We start from the raw sequence: 21112 nt of genomic DNA on the forward strand, positions 1-21112 counted from the left end.
TAACTTTGTTTAAGACAAACTGGAGTTTATTACGAGATATTTATTACAAACGTAAATAAAATGCTGACCTATATCTTCAGAATGTAACTTTATTATCTCACTATCTTGCAATTACAGTTAAGTCAGGAGCTATTGACGTTGTAAAAGTTCACCAGTTGAATCTAAATTTTTCGTGAAGGAAACAAGAAATACAGGGAGTAGAGGGCGGGAAGCGCATGCCTGAGATGTGTATATCTGTATTTGTATTTATGACAAATCTATTAAGTCTACCTGTAACGTCCCTAAGTTTGAACTAACTGACCAGAAGGAAGATAGTCAGTTCTCAGCACTCTACAACTGACCATCCACGCTAAGAAAATGACTGTCACACTTGTAACCTTTTATAATGTGCAGGGAGTATTTTATGGTGTCGCACGGGTTCAAACTAGGCTTGCCAGCTATGAAATACAAAGGTCTTTTTTTAATTAAGCACAAAGCTATACAAAGGGCTATCTGTGCTCTGCCCACCACGAGTATCGAAACCAGGTTTTTAGCGTTGTAAGTCCGCAGATATACCGTTGAGCCACCGGGGAGCCAACAAAGGTTTCACAGAAGGCCAACCGGCGCCCTGTGATTTTATTTTGTAAACTATTTGTCCCACGGGAAAAAGTTTTCAGCAGACATATTAAGAGTAATAATATTGATTCAGGAAATGTTGAACACGGTGTAGAACGTGCGACAAGCTGTCACAGAGGGTGTTCAGTATATCAGCATACTTAGCCTATTTTTAAATGAAGCTACTAAAAGTATCGTCTGTTCCGATAGTGTTTATTAATTCTCACGTGATACTGCGTAAAACACGCATTTTATTCAAATAATAAATTTTGCATTTAGTTTGTGAATACAATTAGTTTCTGATTAGGCAGCATAGGATGTTTTAGTAACACATATTTCAGAACGAAATCTCAAACATTCCTGAACAAATTAATAATCCTATCTGCGCTTCTTCTGAAATATTGTCTCTCTCTAGTAAGTTGATTGTAAGATACGATCATTTTAAACGAGATATTTTATTTGTTAAATAATAAATAAGTTTGTTTAAAATAAGCATTCAACTGGAGTAAATGGTTTATTTTGTCAGTATACGTAAATTTTCTTTGGTGTTAGAAACAGGTTATGACAATGGGATTTTAAAAATGATTCTTCGGTATTGGATTGTTTAAGATCAGTTTTCTGTGTTTTGTTGGTTGTTTTTCTAGGTGTACGGTATTTTGTCGGTAGGGGTTTGTTTGTTTGTTTTTGAATTTCTCGCAAAGCTAAGCGAAGGTTATCTGCGCTAGCCGTTCTTAATTCATCAATGTAAGACTAGAGGGAAGACAACTAGTCATCAACACTCACCGTTAACTGTTTGGTTACTCTTTTACCAACGAATAGTAGGATTAACCATAAGTTATAACACCCTCACGGCTAAAAGGGCGAGCATGTTTGGGGTGACGGGGATTCGAACCTGCGACCCTCAGATTACGATTCGAACGCCTTAACCCACCTGGTCATGCCGGACCATTCTCGGTAGGGGAAACAATTAAAGATATTTAGTCTAGAGAGAATAAAGGTAATTAACCCCCTTTTTTGTGTGAGTATTTTGATCGCAGACATAACTAAATATCTAAACCTTTTAAGGATAATTTTAGTTTACCCTCACTTCTAGTGTCGTGAATCAATATGTAAGATTTTGGTTAACACATCGTCCTGTCGCAAATACGTAATACCAACAGTCTTTTTTTTTTTTTTTATCAAGGTCTGGCATGACCAGGTGGTTAAGGCACTCGACTCGCAATCCGATGGTCGTGGGTTTCAACACCCGTCACCCCAAACATGCTCACCCTTTTAGCCGTGGGGGCATTATAAGTTATGGTCAATCCTACTATTCGTTGGTAAAAGAGTAGCCCAACAGTTGACGGTGAATGGTGATGACTAGTTGCCTTCCCTCTAGTCTTACATTAATAAATTAAGAACGGCTAGCGCAGATAACTCTAGCTTAGCTTTGCGCGAAATTTAAGCAAACAGAAAAACAAACTTTCACTGTGTTTCTTGCGTCAGTAATCAGTATTTGGAATATGCTTTTCTCTCAGTCCTGGCGTAAGAACCCCCATTAGCGAAAGATTTATGACGCTTAAAACCGGGTTTGGGTATCTCTTGTGTGTAAAACATATATAGTCCATTGTGTGGCTTTGCGTTTAAAAAATAAAACCTTGCGTCAGAAATTAGCACAAGTAGTTTGTTACCCCACAGGATGCCATTAGGAAACACCACATGTAGTTTATTTTCTCTCTTATTCCTGGCGTCAGAATTAAGTATTAAAAGCGTATTATTCTTTCAGTCATCCGAGGAATCTGAATTGAATATCTATAGTTTGTTTTCTCAGTAGCCTTGGCGTCAGAATTCATAAATTGCAGCTTGTTTGTCCCCTTTAGTCTTGGTGTCGGGATTCGCACCTGAACTGGATATTTGGCATCAATATTCGAATCATCTTCTTGGATAGATATTGGATATGAATCTGTGACGTTGACTTATCCATCCCTACATACGTGTTAGAAAATGTGATCTCAGAATTTGAACGTAGAATTAGATTGGTTATAATTAATGATAGTGGGCGTGTTTGGTTTGGTTTGTTTTAAATTTCGCGCAAAGCTACACGAGGGCTATCTGCCCTAGTTATCCCTAATTTAGCAGTGTAAAACCAGATAGAAGGCAGCTAGCCATCACCACCCACCGCCAACTCTAGGGCTACTCTTTTACCAACGAATAGTGGGATTGACCGTCACTTAAGAGCGCCCCCACAGCTGAAAGAACGAGCATGTTTGGTGTGATGGGGATTCGAACCCGCGACCCTTGGCTTACGAGCGAGTGCCTTAACCAGCTGACTATGCCGGGCCTAGAGGGTGTGCAAAGGTTTACTGATTAACTAAAATAAAACTCACAAGCCTTCAGAAGATACATTATTTTGGATGTTGTTGTTATCTCAGATAATAAAAAAGTCATTCAATTTTCTCTTTGGTATATGCATTTTGGGACATTCTGTCTAGTTTGTTGTTGGGTTAGACTTTCAAGCATTGTGCTATTGAGCACGATTGCCCATTCTACTGCGTCACCAAGGTAAGTTTAGGGTCTTATAAAACTCTAAAAATTTGAGGTTCTACTTCTCGCAGTCGACAGCTAACAGAGAGTTCATAGTGTAGCTTTCTACTAAAACAAATAAAATTATAACTCATTTGACTTCAAAACATTCCAAGTAAACTTATGGCTCTTAATGCACATCTGATTATCCAATAAAGTTAGTTCTACATTATTTTACTGTGATTTCAAATGTTAAACGTTTGTTACTATGTGTAAACTTATACTTGTTATGTATATGTCCAACCAGATGGATCCTGGTTGAACGTGATGAAGGCGAAGAAGTGGAGATAAAAGAAATCTACATCGATTTAAACCAAAGTCATTAAAAATAAATTGGTCTGAATTGGAATCGGTGTCTAGACAAGTCATGTCTGATACTACTACTACTACTATTACTATAAAAAAAGGATTGCTATGGCAACAAAGAGACAAATTCTTCAGTCGTTGGAAAGAACGTTATTTTATGTTAACTCTGGACTACTTAGCTTGTTTTAAAAGAGGTTCGAAGGTGGGAATGTCAGAGATGGGAAGCTTTCAGTACAAGGTAGGTGTAAATTCTCGACATTAAAGTATACAAATGATGTCGTTAGAAATTGTTATTGTGATAGAACGTGGAATAATCAATTACTAGTTCAGTCATAAGCTAACTGGTTCAAATGTATATTACATAAACAAGTTTTCAGTGAATAAACAACCACCTAACTAGTCTAAACGTAGGGTAAAACGGATATACTTTCAGCCGTAAAATAAGTGGTCCAAATGCACAGTATAATAGTTCTTACCCGAAAGGTAATTGAGCAAGATGTACATTGTAATAAATATACTTTAAAGATAAATGGCCCAAATGTACACAATAATAGATGAGTCTTCAACCAAAAGGTAATGGGCCAAAACCTACATCATCATAGAAATTATCAGTCAAAAAGCAATGGGTCAAAGTCTACAATATCATAGATGAATTTTCAGCTGAAAGATAACTGTCGAGATGAAATAAACAAGTTCGCTATAGAGCTAGTAAGTCTCTTTGTTTTTCAGAGTTAATTACACTATCTCTTCGATTTTTTTCTCATTTATGTGAAGTGTATATAGCTATATAGCGTTTCACGATGTTATAAGCATACATGGTTGAGGAAGTCTGCTATCGTTGTATTTTAGTTTACTAATTATTTGCGCAGAAACAAAACTGAAAATAACGTATTACAGTATATTTTTCTCTGCTCAGAAATTTATACATAAGGAAATTAGAAACATAATAAGAATAACGAAATGATTAGACTTGTATAATCGAAAAGTTTACCAACTATGATAACAAACCCCATTCTTGATGATATTACTTTTATTTTAATATAACAAAATAAGTCGCCATACCACTACCCTGCAAACAGACTTCATTTAACTTTATAACTTTAATATTTAAATCATGTAGTAGACTTTGTTTAGTTAAACTGATAGTTGTGGTTTAACTATTCTTATTTGCGTAAATTTCAAAACGATAAAGTTTTTTTTCCATCAAAAATTTGAAGGGATTGCATAGTGCGTTGTTATTAGTTTTCGACTGCCTGCCAAACAGTGTTTTTTCTTGCTAACTAAACCTACAACTTGATTATATTTTATTTCGTGGATTAATACAGAGTTAAAGATTATAGTGTTTAATATTATACAATATCAGCCGCGTGTTTTCATTTACAATTAAATTCTGTAGCATTATTTAAGTGTATCCCCTCTAACAGGTCAATCTAGCTGATGTTGATGGCCTTCATTGGACAGATAAAAAAAGGGATGGAGTTATTTCCATCAAAGTCGGTCAGGAAGGGCAGTTGTTATTGTGGACACCAGAGGGCTTGGATGACTGGATGTTTAGTCTGCGGAATGCCATGAGTGGAAGTAAAGGCCGTCGAGAGGTTCTTCGAAAGTCACAAACTTTGTTTCCAGGGTTCTCGAGTACAGGGTTAACAAAAAGGTAGGAATATATCTAAACATTATTATTACGAACATTTACCTTGTAGATTTCAATCTTGGTGATAGATTTTAATTTTTGTCAGTCCAGTATAGAGTTGCTGTTTTTTGTTTTTCCCAGTTTCCTTCACCTGAAAAAGTTTAAGTCTGCCTACCTTTAACCAGCTATAAAAATGAAAGAAAATTAATTTATTAAAGATTCTATATATTACTTGAAGGATTTTTATGCTCGTGTGAATTTGAAAATCGTACCTAATTAAGGAGAGAAGGAAAATATTAAAATAGTATATTTCTATCACAATAAAAAACGAGAAACCAAAAATTATTCACCGCACTTTGTGTACAGTTGGGAAAGATCCCTCTTTCATTTAGACTAACATTAATCCTTCTGAGAAAAACTGAAATTATTAGGAAATAAATGTCAAAGTATTGGTGATATTTATCCATGCCATTGAAGTATGTGGGAGTACATATATATATACAACAATGTTTTAAGAAATGTGTTTTCCTAGAGATAAGAAAATTTCCTTTTTTTATTAGAAGATTAGGTTTTAAAATAATGGAAAAATTATAGGCTTAGGAGTTTGACTTTCGCTTTTAGCAAGCTTTTGAAATATCTTGTTACAGAACTTGTGGAAACTCCTTAAAAGTCGCCATTTGCACAATAATATTCATTATTAATTGAGAAATGTTTTTACTGCCTTACCAACTGCTTTAGACGACGTGTATCTGGAGCTTCAGAAAAAAAAACCCTTATGTGTCACCTTTCAAGAGATTAATGAATGGGATTTTGACGAAACGTTTAAAGATAAAAAATATGAACAGAAGTTTGGCTATGTGATAGGAAACAGAACGAAGCGATTAATTAATTAATTTTTCGGATTTGGAGAGAGGTATCTCGGGGGTCTGTTTTAGGGCGTTTGTTATTTATTATTTGTAATAATGGTCTTCATGACTATTTATTATTTGAAATAATGGTCTTCATGACTATTTATTATTTGTAATAATGGTCTTTATAACTATTTATTATTTATAATAATGGTCTTCATAACTATTCATTATTTGTAATAATGGTCTTCATAACTATTCATTATTTGTAATAATGGTCTTCGTGACTGCTTGTGTTTTAGTGGTAACAATATATTAGGAAATGGCCACTCTGTGAGAAATGCTTTTTATTTCAAGAGAACTTGGACAGTTTGACAGAGTGGACAAGTATACATAAAATGAATTTAAATAATTTAAAACCGAGCAAAATGCATGATAAATTTGGGATTTAAAAATTGTGAAAAGACCAAATTCTTTTTTCTGTTAGGTAGAAACAAAAATGAATTTGGTGTGATTTTTGGTAAGTGCCTGGAACGCTGCGGTTAGGAGACTTAGTAGGAGTCCTAACACCAGTTTATAAAATTACCCTAGCAAGAAGGTTCACGTGTTTCTACTAACGTGATAAAAGTAAATAGCATTTGTTTTAGATTCAAAACCTTCACAGTCTTTGTCACGTTGTGTTTCAAGTAATCGTAATGATGTCTCTAGATTTACATATTTAATCTAAAGGGTATTTTTGGCAGATCAATTCTATTTCGTAAGTAGAAAGTTTATTTTTAATTAGCTGTGGCACCGGTACATTAGGTTTGCCTATGATGTATTTGTGACATCGTATCTGCACCCTAAGAATGGAGAAAACTAAAGTTCTCCGTGACGAGAAACGGAGGCAAAATGAGAAAATCGTGACCCTATTGCAAATCTACATCCACACAGGATGAAAATTTCGCGAATATGGAGTTGCACATTGTGTAATAAAAACGTTTTTCCAGTATCATATAAGCAAGAGTTCCATTATAGTATGATATAAGCCAAGGTTTAGATTCCTTTATTCTATGTTATTATATTCCTTACAAAAAAAAACATACAACCGATGGAGGTAGTGCAGGGGCAAGTTTAAATAGTGAGCCAAAGAGCTGCTGAAACACTTGGTAGTATTTTCGCTAAAGTTTAAACGAACCATAGTTGACTTAGTTAGGTTATGTAAGATTGACGAACCATAAGTAGATTGATTTAGTTAGGTTATGTAAGATTGATAAGCTACTTAAGGGAAGATTATTTAAGTGGTGGAACGGTAACGCTGAAAATAAGAAATACAAACACTAGGGACAATAAGCGCACGCTTCGGAAGGCTACATCCGGATCTGCTCCTTAGCAAAATTGCTCAACAATTATAAATTTGTGAATGAGGATGTCTGGTTATATGGTATTGCTCTGTTTGTTTGATATCTGTTGGATATGGGTGCTAGTAGCCACATTTAATCCATTTACTTGCTTTAGCTCGAGAAGAAGTGATCTTTTAATGGACTAAACGACCTTCAGTCAAGTTGATCATTTTTATATAAATATGAAAGTGAAATTTTAGGGAAAAAGCATGTACGTTTTGACATAGAATATGATATTGAACATACGCAGGTATCTCCATACCTTACAATCTGACAGCTGCGTGAAGACCTCTTTAATATGTCGGCGCAACATTAGTATGGACCTTGAACGTTTAAGTGACCTGCGTCCAGTGGCAGAAAAACAGTCCCCGCCACAAAGAGGAAAATTCTCAGATGGGAAGCATGGTGAGGGTAGTTGTTTTTTTTTTATTTTATGGCACGTTAAAGACTTCGTAACCAATTTCACACAGATCGTTTCTCATTGTTTTACGTCACATTTCCTCAATAAGACAAAATATTTCATTTCACGTGGAAAATAAGTTAGTTTTACCCAGTTTTAGGGTTGTTGTATGGAAGTATTTTCCCCCTTTACTCCATCCTAACCACTTTCTTGAAAACAATTTTTTAGTTAACACTTTATTTAAAAACTTCTAAATTAAACAGAATGTTAAAAAATTTAACATTTAGCATTCGCATTATTGAAAACTTAGATACTTGAACAATTGAACAATTGCCTCTTAGTTTAAAAAAAATCACTAAAATACGCCATGAATGACCTTAACTTACAAACTTAAAAAGAAATGATAACCCTTTCGAATACTCGGAGAAGAACCTATGATTTAACCCTCTGCCAGATCCCCTAAGGGCTGGACGATAATATTATATATTAATCTTTAGATTCTGAAGTTATCCGTGAGAAACTTTCTTGTAAACCGTATTACAAAATCATTGCTGTGATACTGTCTATTTTTACCAGTGTTGTTCTCTGTGCTAACTTTCATACTTAGTTGAGCAGTCACGTTTTTTTTTATTTTGCGCAAAGCTACACGAGGGCTATCTGTGCTAGTCGTTCCTAATTTAGCAGTGTAAGACTAGAGGGAAGGCAGCTAGTCATCAACACCCAATGTCAACCCTTGGGCTACTGTTTTACCAACGAATAGTGAAATTGACCGTCACATTATAACACCCACACGGCTGAAAGGGGGAGTATGTTTGGTGTGACGGGATTCGAACCAACAACCATCGGATTACGAATCGAATACAATAATTACCTGCCTATACCGTGCCACATAGAAATGTTTTTGTTTTTTAATAAAAGAAGTATCTGCGATTAATCAGTTTCGCCATTAAATTCGCACATTTTAAGTCCACCAACTTGATGTAGCACAATGACTGGATATTGTTGTTCAGTTCTAGGGGAAACAAAACACTTAACTGTGGTAATGGTACCAGTATTAACGAAACGATAAGTAAATGGTTCCGCGTCTTTACTCTCCTTCCAAACAGGTATTGTTTAATAGTTATCGAGCCAGACCTTGATTCGGAGGGGGGATCCTCGGTCGTTGTTCTGCTCCCACAAAATCGTGCTTTTCACTTTTAGGACGGTGGGAACGCTATAAACGTGCTAGCCAAAGGTCACATTTAGCAGAGGGCGCTGTAGACTAAGTGCCTTCCCTCTAACCTACGAGTTCAAAACTAAGAAAGGCTAACTGCAATGGTCCGTGAATAGTCGAAACAAACGAAAATCATCTCACCTCTTCTCAATAATTTTTACGATTCTTTTGTCGGCTTAAAAAATCACCTACTTTACATTATTACTGATGCAGCATTTATTATAGTTATTACTACTCAAGACATTATTAGTGATGCAACCCTTTTGCTCTACTTTTTGTAAATTTTGAAGCCAGCAGACTAACTCTGTTTACCGTATTTCGTCATTGTCGCTGTATATGATAAAAACAATGAAAACTTTTCTGAAATAAAAAGTTATCTATTTTAAATTGTAACAACACTCACTTCAGCGGCTCAAAATTACGTTTCTCTGGAGGTTAAAATAAATATTTCAATCTTATTCAGAGTAATTGTAAAAGATTGGTGCGTTGGAACGAATTTATTTTTTAAGGAACTGTTTTCTTCGTTAACTTTTACGTCTACATTAAACTTAGACTGTTCACATTGTTTTAGTTATAATTTTAAAATAAAAACATTTTTGTCTGCTACTTTTTTCTTACAGATACTAGTGGAGTTGAACAGTTTGAAAACAGTGCTTGTACTCGATTTGAGACTGATGTTCAGTTTCCATCCCGACCAGTCCTCACTCCTCAACTTGCTACAAAATGTTCAGTCGGTTCCTACTCTTCCCTTGTCTCACTGGGAAGAGTTTCCTTGGGGAAATACTTTGAAAGATCCGCTGCGCGCTCTCTCCAAGTGTCACCAACTCTTTCCCAGCGTTCCCTTTATGCTCAGTATATATTCTCCAACCCAGAGGTTGCTCCTGCCTCGAATTCTCATTTTCACAAAATGGGGATTTCACCTGTCACTTCCGAGGTATATTTTGTTAATCCGGATTCTCCTATAGCTAGTCCTACCAACAGAGGAAGCTTTAGCCATTCTCAAAGCGATAAAAATCAAATGGTGAAAGTTAAAAAACAGTTTACTCGATCAGTTTCGTGTTCTTCTGACTCAAGAACCCGGGTAGGAAGCCCTCTATGGATTGTTCCTCATGGAGACGACACTCGCCCTTGTAGTATTCATTGTCAGCCATTACTGACCTCAGAAAAATCTACATTTTCTACCCAACCTCCTGACTTAATACCTTTGACAGTAAATGGACAACCAGCTCTTAAGCAGGCGTACAAACGTAAGAATAAGACGTACAGTCATTTTAAATCAGACTCTCAGCTTTTCAACGTAAAATTTGCTGTTAATAACAGCTGTCCACTGAAGGGATCGCTAAAAATAAGTTGATGTTTGATTTCAGAGGTTTTCTCATAGCCAAAAAAGGACACCACCTAAACATTTCATTATTATTTGTTCAATATTTTATATAATATTTAAGTATCAGACATTTGACTACCACGAGTAGATTTGACACAAATGCGCACTTGTTTATAATAAAGTTCATAATGGGACATTTTATTTCCTCCACATTTGTTGTAGGTTATCTGTTTATTATTCAATATTTTATCAACAAAGTAATGCTATTATTAAATCTTAAACGATACAACTTATTGATACGTGTTTTTACATTCGCTGGAGTTCTTAAAGAGTTTCAAGATTAAAAAAATGGTAGTAAATATTTGTTCCTAAATAAAGCCCGTTTCGTAAATTAAGGTTTTTTTTTTTACAGAAACGTAAATTGGTATAACCACTGTTCTTACTATAGATAGCCAATAAGATACGCTTACCTATTTTGGAGCGGTCATGCCAAGTGGTGAACGTATATGGCTGCAAATCGGAAAGTTCGAGACGTGGTGCCGTTGAATATACTCTACACTTTCAGCTGCGAACATATAAATGTGACAGTCAATATCCCGTGGCGTCGGACCTTGCTGGATGGTTGCTCTCCAACTACTCAGTAGTTTGAAATTAGGGACGGCTATACCTCAATCCTGAGGCTCTCGGATCTAGTCTGTTTCTTTTTAACTTATGTTTAAATTCGTCAGCCTCCAGCTGTAAAACTTAGTTTAACTGTTCATTCAAAATGAATTATGATGGTGCATTTGTGATCCCAACCATTGACTTCAGTGGTTATCATTTATTTCCCATCGATTCGACCTCCTGTTTGACATCTAGAATGTATGTGTTTTCGTTGTTACTAAGCACGCGGTGCTTTAGTACAAATTATTTAAATAAATGTAGGAACATTTTTGTAACAGCTTTCTTGATTTCCTGTTTATTTTGGACGTATAGCTCTAGTGGTTTAGGTTATTAGTGGTGAAGAAAGAACTGTACATCAAAAGCATACAAACTTCTTACATTTCACCATTATATGAAGCTTACTTTATCTAATTACGTTGCCCTACTTATGAGCTGTGAATTCGACGAAACTAGTCTGCTGTAGAGAAAATAGCGGATCAAAAAATATACCGGGAATTTACGTCATTTTTTTCACTGAAATTCACGAGGAATTTCTGTTAACTTGTAACATTAAAAACGTTACAAATGTTTTGTTTTCACACAGACACAGAAAATGGATTTATCATAATTATGACGTGTTTTTTTGTCTGAATAAATCGTGGTTAAGTAGGGATGTTTATTACAAACATTGATGTCATACTGATGGTGGTGGTAATAAGTATTAAAATAGTCTCGAATATATATATAATGAACATTTCGATTAAATGTTAGTTTTCACTTTTAGGAACACATAAAGGACTTTCTTCTGGAGCACATGAAAGCATAAAATATACCATAGCATTGTCTTGGATAAGTGTGTAGACACTCTAATCTGAATTGTAACTCGTGAAAAGATTATGTGTCACATGTACATCCAATATCGGAATCTTTTTATTTATATCCCCGATAACACTCCAGTGGGTCATTGGTAAGTTAATGAAATTACAACGCTGAGATCCAAGGTACGATTCCCTGTGGTGAACAGAGGGCAGGTAGACCATAGTGTTGCTTTGTAGTAAGAAAACAACGCCATCTCCTTGATAAAAAGACAAATAAAAACACGTCTTCTTGTATTACATCGTTCATTTAGTTTGAGTTTTGGCTTTTTAGTTATGTGCAGAATTGCGAGGAGAATATAATACGTTCCATGCATACAACCAGCAGTCTGCAAAACTCTTGGTATATACGAGTGTTCCAAGATGGCCTTTGGTTAGTAACGTGTACACTTGATGTTATAACGACGTCAAGATGGTGACTTTATTAATCTAATCACCAGTCAAAAAAATTTAAAAAAGCTAAAAGTTTTCACTTTCAGTACAAAATACAATAAATTGTCTTTATTGGGTTTGGTCAAGGGTGTTTTTTCTTCTTCTGTAATAAGGTGAAAAGAAACACTTTAGAAAAATCGCAGCAATATGTATACCAGCAAACTACCATTTCTAGAGAACTACGTTCATGTGTTTGTCTGTTCTAGTTTTTACGCTACTTATAGTAGGAGAAGGGTATTCTTGGTTGAAAACATAATAAACAGTTGGAACAGTCATTAACTACTGCAAAAGCTACAGAGTTCATTAATTAGCCATACAGCTCACAATAATAATAACCATACAACATCACAACAATGCATAGTTTTCATTAAGCTTTGTATGAAAGCCTCTTGCACTTGGCCTACTTAAGCTATCCGTGTTCTGTAATTTATAATGAATTAGATAACGTTATTACTGTCTGTAACTACAGGAAGACAGACAGACAGACAGAAAAGGTAGAAAAAATCCTCCCATGTATCTTCAAACGGATACAGTCAGTTTCCAACTTTAAAAGCATTGCTGTCTTCTAATTGCATGCGGACGAAACATGCTCACCATTTCAGCCGTAGGGGCGTTATAAAGTTACGGTCAATCCCACTATTCGTTGGTAAAAGAGTAGCCCAAGAGTTGGTGATGGGTGGTAATGACTAGCTAGCTACCTTCCTCTTGTCTGATACTGCTAAACTAGGAACGACTAGTGCAGATAGCCTTCAAGTAGCATTGTACGAAATTCAATAAACTTTGTCATCGGTGCCGTCTGTCTTTGATTATACACGTTAAAAACTTGGAATGTCGAGGGATCTAATCGTCAAGAACTAAGCATTTACAACATATTCGTCATGCACATTAAGATACAAGGTATAACCTACAGAACATACAGAGTGTTATTAAGTGGATGTGCTCTACCGGACCCTTACTTCACATACCAAATTTCAAGGGAATCCATTATTAAATACACGAGATATAAAAACTCCAATTTTGATTCAAGTTTTCCACTTTTTTTTTCTTTGCACCGAAAGTACAGGAACTATTTAATAGAGGAAATACATATTTCACTTAAATGGCTTTTCTTCCAATTTCGTACATTGAGAGATTTTTAAAACCAACAACAAGGAGTCTCATTTGGTCTAACTATAAGCCACATGTATAAAGTTATGTTATTCAACAAAAACCGCTAAAATTTGACCACAATTTTTGCGCACGCCTATGCAAAAAGTCATGTGAGCTATTGGTCTACACATTCACTACAGTTTTACCTTAAAGGTGAACCGTTTTTAGATTTTCATCATTCAGGTTAAAGATGTTTCATTTAGAACAACAAAACTATAGGGTTGAAGGATGTGTGCAGACACGAGTAACGGATAGGCCAAGCAAACTATATTAACAGTTTCTAGCTGAAGTTTCAAAAAGAATCATATGGGTAGACTGTTGTTATTATACATCATTCACTGCCCACTTTCAAACACAGATTTAGTATATTTTATAAAATTATACTAATTAAGGAGTTTTTAGAGTCACATTATATTAGCTTAAGTAGTTAGCACAAATAATAATGCTTAACTGGGCTATAGCGAGTATATATGGGTGATGACAAGAAACTGTTAATCTAGTTTACATGGCGTGATTATAGATGAGGTTACTGACTTATCCACCAAAGGTGCTAGACATTATTTATCACCCTCTATGAGCATTTGTCAGCAATATTTATCGAAAACGGATGAATTGATTTTGATGAAAGTTTGTTTACATGTGGACTATGATCCAACTTAAAAATGATTAGTTTTTGTAGGATCAGTGTCACGAAAAGACAAAACGATCCTTATTTGTTAACGTGACAACCAATTTTTGCTTTATAACTCAGTCAAAAATGATCGTATTTTGATCAAACGTGGTTAATATAGGTAGAATATTATTACTGTTTGTTCTGTCAAAAATATTCCGTGTCCGTTTATAATGTTGAACATACGGACATATTTCCATATGCTTTTGAGAACCGAGTATGATCAACATATGCGTGACAGAGATGTGCGCTCTACTGAGTGCACCTCTAATTAAAACTGTCTTAGGGAATTGAAAACGACCACCATACATTTTAAAGAATCTTGTTTGTTCTCTAAAGTATAGGCCTGTTCCAAATGGTTACTAACGTGTGTCACTTTTTTACTTCCCCTGGTATGTATTAACAAAAGGTCATGGTATCTAATCAAAAACATCTTAGGTGTGAAAGTGTGTTTTCTTATAGAAAAGCCACATCTGGCTATCTGCTGAGCCCACCGAACCCCTGATATTAGCGTTGTAAATCTATAGACTTACCGCTGTACTAGCGGGGGTCAGGTGTGAAAGAAAGGTGTGGCCAAAAAAACGAAAAACTGAGTGTGAGACTTATAGGAATAAACCAAGCTGGTGACCCAACTGGTAGCTACACCTATATGAGCTGGTGTCCCAACTGGTAGCTACACCTATATGAGCTGGTGTCCCAACTAGTAGCTACACCTATATGATTGATAACAATGTTACACCAAATATTTCTATAACCAGGCCGCCTTTTTTCTCTCTCTTTTTGATAAGCTTGAGATATGATGGTGGATAATATAGAATACGCCACCTAGCTAACTTATGAATCACTACGTTCTGTAAAATTCGTGTCAATGCTACCAGTTTGGCCGCCGATTTTGATTTCATTCCTTTAAGTCGCAAGGGCAGTTCTTTTCGGCCAGACATAGCCGGATGGTTAATGCACTAGACTCCTAATCTGAGGGTCGCGGATTCGAATCCCTGTCACACCAAACATGCTCGCCCTTTTAGCCGTGGAAACGTTATAATGTGTCGGTCAATCATACTATTCGTTGGTAAAAGAGTAGTCCAAGAGTTGGCGGTGGGTGTTGGTGACTAGCTGCCTTCCCTCAAGTTTTACACAGCTAAATTAGGGACGGCTCGCGCAGATAGCCCTCGCGTAGTTTTGCGCGAAATTTAGAAACAAACAAACAAACAGTTCGTTTTTTTGGCGTTCTTTGTCATATAGATGATATGTCATACGCTTTCAAAAATATCATTTTAATTATTAATCTTTTAAAAAATATTGTAGTACTGTAAACTTATGAACATTTTCTGTTATTTAGGCTGGTATGAAAATAAAAGTAAAATTCGATCGTGTTGAATTAAGTTAAGATTTATACTTAAAACATCGGCTCGGATCAATTTATACTTCAGGCTAGAAAAATAACGCTAAGGTTTAATTAAACTGTAAACTTTAGTATTTTAAGTTGCTCTTAGAATCTTGAGTTTCAATGAGACGAACTTTGACATTCTTCAAGTAATTTATTGATTAAAACATATAAACAATTTTAGTAGATTTAATCAGGTATTTTTAATCAAAATAACTGCCTCTCAGTAGCACAAATATTTTCAATAGAATTTAAGTCCGGAGAGTTTCCAGGCCAACCCAGCACCTTTATTCGTGTTGTAGTCATAAACTTCTTCACAAGTTTCGATGTGTGGTACGGAGCCAGATTTTGCTGAAAAATGCCAGATCCATCTGGAAATCTGTGATGTCGAGAAAACCCACTTGTAGAGAAATATATATGCAAAAACAGCTCATTTGGCGTGAGAAAATATTTTACATAGAAGAGCAAACAACGTTTCGACCTTCTTTGGTCATCGTGAGGTTCACATAGATGTCATTTCTTCAATTGATAATTCTTTGGTTTAAATTTCTTAGTTTCTTAACGATCGTGTGAGCGTGTACTGTTAATAGTGGTGTACGGTATGCTAGTTCAGACATAATGGTAACAGGTAAGTACAAATACACTTAGAAAAACACAAAGACTTACACTTCTCGTACAATCGCCGTGATTGAACCTGACGATGACCGAAGAAGATCAAAACGTTGTTCGCTCTTCTACGTAAAATATTTTCTCAACCCAAACGAGCCGTTTTTGCATATATACATCTGGAAATCTCTTTTTCAATTCTGGAACGACTCTTCTCTGCAAAACTTCGATGTACCGTGGTCCTCGCATCATACCTTCTACGATATGTAAGCTTCCGACGCCATAGTAGCTGAAAAAGCCCCAAAACATCTTCTTCAAGGGATATTTTACGAACTGATTGATGTGAGATTCTCGATTTTTTCACCTGGAGATCTACGAGCATGCAGACTTCTTTGACCCTGTACGAAGAAATGAGTCTCGTCACTGAATAACACCTTCCTCCATTGTTCTTGCATCCAGTTCTTGTATTTCAGACCCTATTGATACCGTTTTTTCTTCATTGAGTTGGTAAGAAGTTGTTTTTTAACTGGTCTCCTTACTCTTCTAACGCAATTTCGAATGACGTAATATTCCTCAAAATTTCGTCATATTTCCCAAAAATAGATCGACTGTACTGCAAAACACAGCTAATGACGCCGTCTGTGTGAAAAAATGACTATTAAAGGAAATCAGCGGGTTTAGCGAGCCTACACCGACCGTCATGCTGAAAATATTGTAAAATGACCGTTTGTTTCAGTTAATTTGCACAAGGGTGTAAATCTGGCAGATTGTATCGCTAAAATCCAAGTTTCTACAACCGTTACGTAGCTTTGTGTTTAACAACAAACAAATTGAAAGACCTACAACGTAACCTACGTGACTAGAAATGTATTGATTTTTTTATTATTTTACATTCCATGAAATTGAATGTGAATATTAGAACTGAGTCACAAAAGATGGCGCTTCAGTGAGATATACTTTTTCACGTGTCTAATGAGTATTGTTTTTTTTTATTTCGCGCAAGCTAAGCGAAGGTTATCTGCGCTAGCCGTTCTTAATTTAGCAGTGTAAGACTAGAGAGAAGGCAGCTAGTCATCACCACCCACCGCCAACTGTTGAGCTACTCTTTTACCAACGAATAGTGGGATTGACCGTCACATGATAACACCACCACGGCTGAAAGGGCGAGCATGTTTGTTGTGACGGTCGAATTAGTAAATGCTAGGATAACGTTCTTACTCTTATATTATAATGTAAATTACATAAAGACATAACTGAAAGATGTATTACACCCGAACATTATAGATTTTATGGTAAACTATGGTAAACTCTGTTACATCTCTTTTCTTTTTCCGACAGTGCATGCTAATATTTGTATAACAATACGTTTTTGATTACATAACACTAACTAATCTCACTACATGACCAAAATTATACGGATAAGTCTTTCAACCGTACTGGTACAATTACATTGTTTTTTCGCTGTTATTGTTTGATTTTATTTGTTTGATTTAGAAATTTCTTGTACAACTACCTAAAGGACCGCCTGCAAACATCATTCCCTAATTTTGAACTAATAATCAAAAGCAAAAGCAGCTAATAGATAGTATCCATCACAGTATCATAAGCTAATGCTGGGTTCGGTTTGACTGTCTCTCTTGTGGCGTAGCCCAAAGTGCGAAAAGAGTATTTGTAGTAAAAGAGCAGTTATCCTTGAACCATTCGAATCGTAGTTCAAACATGTTACAATTATCGTAATTTATTTATTCGTGTTTGAAACGCAAAAACCCAAATAAGTTAACTGTTTCAATTGTTAACAGGTGGCGCTACGTTTTGTTTTGATAAACTTTTCATTATTACTGATTTATTGAGCTATTCGCGTATCTTAATTATTGCCCTTTTTTTAATGGCAAAAAGCCACGTCCGCGGATTTACAACGCTGGGAACCGGGTTTCGATACCCGTGGTGGGCAGAGCACAAACAGCCCAATGTGTACCTTTGCGCTCAAATTCAAACGAACAAAGTAAGCGAACGTCACGTCGTAGCGCAGCAGTATGTCTACGCACTGACAACGCTAGAAACCAAGTTTCGATACCCGTGGTGGGTTAAGCACTGATAGCCCATTGTGTAGCTATATGCTTAATTTTGATCAAAGAAAACACAATCTTAATTATTAATATGTTTGGGTTAGTTGCCGATCACAAAACCTTTTCCAATTTTCCTTTAAAATTATGTGTTTAATCCAATTATTCATAACATTTTCAACAAGTATTTTTTGACTGAACCAACCTGTTCCGTAAGTTTTGACGACGTTTGCTTGAGCGAAACTAAAATGTTGCAAAAACAATTATAATTAAGTCTCCCGCAGTCTACCAGAAACTATTAAAATCCTTTTATCTCACAACGTACAAGCCTAAAACACCGTTTAAAAACACGTTATACTCTAATACACATAAGCCTACTTAAACTACAAACCGGTCCGGCATAGCCAGGTGGTTAAGACACCTCGACTCGTAATCCGAGGGTCGCGAGTTCGAATTCCCGTCACACCAAACATGCTCAACCTTTCAGCTGTGGGAGCGCTATAATGTCACGGTCAATCCCACTATTCGTTGGTAAAAGAGTAGCCCTGAAAAACTGGTAAAAATGAAAACAATCTTTACCTTTCAATGAGTATAAAAACAGTGCACGTGTTCACACATAAGGATAGTTGTTTCTACCAGCCTGTGCTTAGTCCAATAGGTTTCTTTATCTCAGAATTGATTTTTGTAGAACCAAACATAATGATACAGGTGTAAGTCTTCACTGGACGATCTCCTTCTTGAACTAGTTCAAGAAAACGTGCATAAGTTCAAAAGGTAAATTCGCTTTCTTTGTGCAGCCAACAATGTCACCTTATGACCTTTGTTCTCTCACAAAATTAATTGACTATATTGTTTGTTTTGACAACTTTAAATCGTCCAGCAAAGGATATTACAGTGCTAATTCTTTTAACTTGGATACTTAATACTACTGTCATATCCTCTCAGGCAAAATAGACATTATCTACGATAGAGAACAAAGAAAGAAAGAAAGCAACTGAAACAAGACCATTTCAACGGGATCCGGCATGACCAGGTGGGTTAAGACGTTCTGACCCGTAACATGAGGATCGAGGGTTTGAATCCCCGTCGTACCAAACATGCTTGCTCTTTCAGCCGTGGGGGCGTTATAAGGTGACGGTCAATCCCACTATTCGTTGATAAAAGAGTGGCCCAAGAGTTGGCGGTGGTGGTGATAACTACCTGCCTCTCCTCTAGTTTTACACTGCTAGATCAGGGACGGCTAGCGCAGATAACCCTGTCTCAAGATCAATAACTTTTATTGATAAGTAGAGAACAATGTTAATAGTGTTAATATCCGAACCAGCCGTTCTGAGATACATTTTTATTTCAATGGGTTTCTCGTCATCAAGAATTACTTCTCATTGCATAATGACGTAACTACTGGGTATACAAGAGTAAATTATTTTTAGTATCAGATCCCACTTTTAATGAGCTTCATATATTTGCATCAGAAGCCTATATGAATAAATCAATTGAAAATTAAAAAGGAAGAAAAATTATGTCTTGGAAGTTGATTCGAAACAACTAATTTGAACATTGCTTTAGATATTTATATTATTCGTTGGGTTATTTCGAATCGTTCGGTACAAAGAATAATTCAAAGTCCAGTTCACTTAATAATAATTACACTTACAAATTCAACAAGTTTCACGTATTAAGATATCTTTACAAATAATGCTAAACACTAAATTACTTACTAATTATCTCTTCTATCTATGGCACTTCTCCTGTTTGTAGTGATTCGATAAAACAAACTCAATACTCATAAAACTGAACAAACTGATCGACTGTCTGGTAGTAACATACAACTTAAAAAATAAATTCGCTAACTAAATAAGCAATCAGATCACCTACAATAACAGATTCACAAATCAAACATCACCTACTCTACCTTAAATCGAATTTTATACTAGACAAATCGCTTCCTAAATTTTTAGAAGGTTCTAGTCGTTAAGCCACATCTATCATATTATGTCAAACTTCCCTCTGGCGAAACAACAATACACGTGTCTTGATTAAAAATATAGCCTAAAACACTACTCTGGCTATATCGCTGTAATATAAAAATGCCGCAAAATTATCTACAGAGAAAAGATACTCAATACTTCACTGCTAAAAGTAACCGCGAGTACCTAACACGAAAACATTTTATTTTAAAGACAGCTTTCATGTTAGACGTTGCTACTAATTAATATATATATATTTCTCGTGATGTCAGTTATCATATTACTGACATAAACTTAACGAAACAACAACAAGGAATTCGTTATTAACCCGTAATATGAAACACATGTAAAAAATGAATTTTTGTGAACTTATCAGTAAGTTACACGAAAAACAAAATTTTGTTTGTTTCTTTCTTTATTTTAGTTGTTGTTTGTAATTAATCACAAAGCTACACAAGGGCTATCTGTGTTCTGCCCACTATAAATATCGAAATCCGATTTTTACTGGTACACGCCCTCAGACATACCGCTGTTCACCACTTCGGGATATTTGTCGTGTCGACTTCGGAGAATCTATTCTTGGATTTTAACTTCGTAAGTCCGTGGAACTTATCGCTGTCCCACTAAGAGGTAATAACCAATACATGTGGGACTAGCATAAAGGAGTCTGAAAATACAAGACTATCGTAAGGAAAGAACAATTTCCTGGCCAACATTTTGGCCAAACAACTTCTTTGATTGTTGACGATATAATTATTTCTCTCTTGCGGGTGATTATAGCTTTCTTTTTTGTATTTTCCAGTTTGTAGATATGGATAGCTTGCTTGTTTTGAATTTCGCGCAAAGCTACAAAAGGGCTATTTGAGCTGGCCGTCCCTAATTTAACAGTGTAAGACTAGAGGGAAGGAAACTAGTCGTCACCACCAACCGCCGACTCTTGGGTTACTCTTTTGCCATCGAATATTGGAATTGACTATAACATTATAACGCTCTTACGGATGAAAGGGCGAGCATGTTTGAATTCCTCTTGAGTGACCGCTACTCACACCTCCAAAATTCGAAGTG

The 21112-nt window shown here is 35.8% G+C and overlaps 1 protein-coding gene across 3 annotated transcripts in view; it reads left to right on the top strand.

Moving 5' to 3' along the window:
- LOC143252588 (uncharacterized) overlaps positions 1–10468 on the top strand; it is a 28131-nt gene extending 17663 nt beyond the window's left edge. For all 3 annotated transcript variants that reach the window (XM_076504948.1, XM_076504946.1, XM_076504947.1), the window contains 4 exons: positions 3404–3700; positions 4887–5116; positions 7573–7727; positions 9556–10468. In XM_076504948.1, the coding sequence (XP_076361063.1) occupies positions 3524–3700; positions 4887–5116; positions 7573–7727; positions 9556–10289 (1296 nt within the window). In that variant the 5' untranslated portion in view covers positions 3404–3523 and the 3' untranslated portion in view covers positions 10290–10468. The remainder of the gene's footprint in view (positions 1–3403; positions 3701–4886; positions 5117–7572; positions 7728–9555) is intronic.
- Positions 10469–21112: the final 10644 nt, after the last annotated feature.

Source organism: Tachypleus tridentatus, chromosome 6 (assembly GCF_004210375.1).
Source record: "Tachypleus tridentatus isolate NWPU-2018 chromosome 6, ASM421037v1, whole genome shotgun sequence".
NCBI classification, from domain to species: Eukaryota; Metazoa; Arthropoda; class Merostomata; order Xiphosura; family Limulidae; genus Tachypleus; species Tachypleus tridentatus.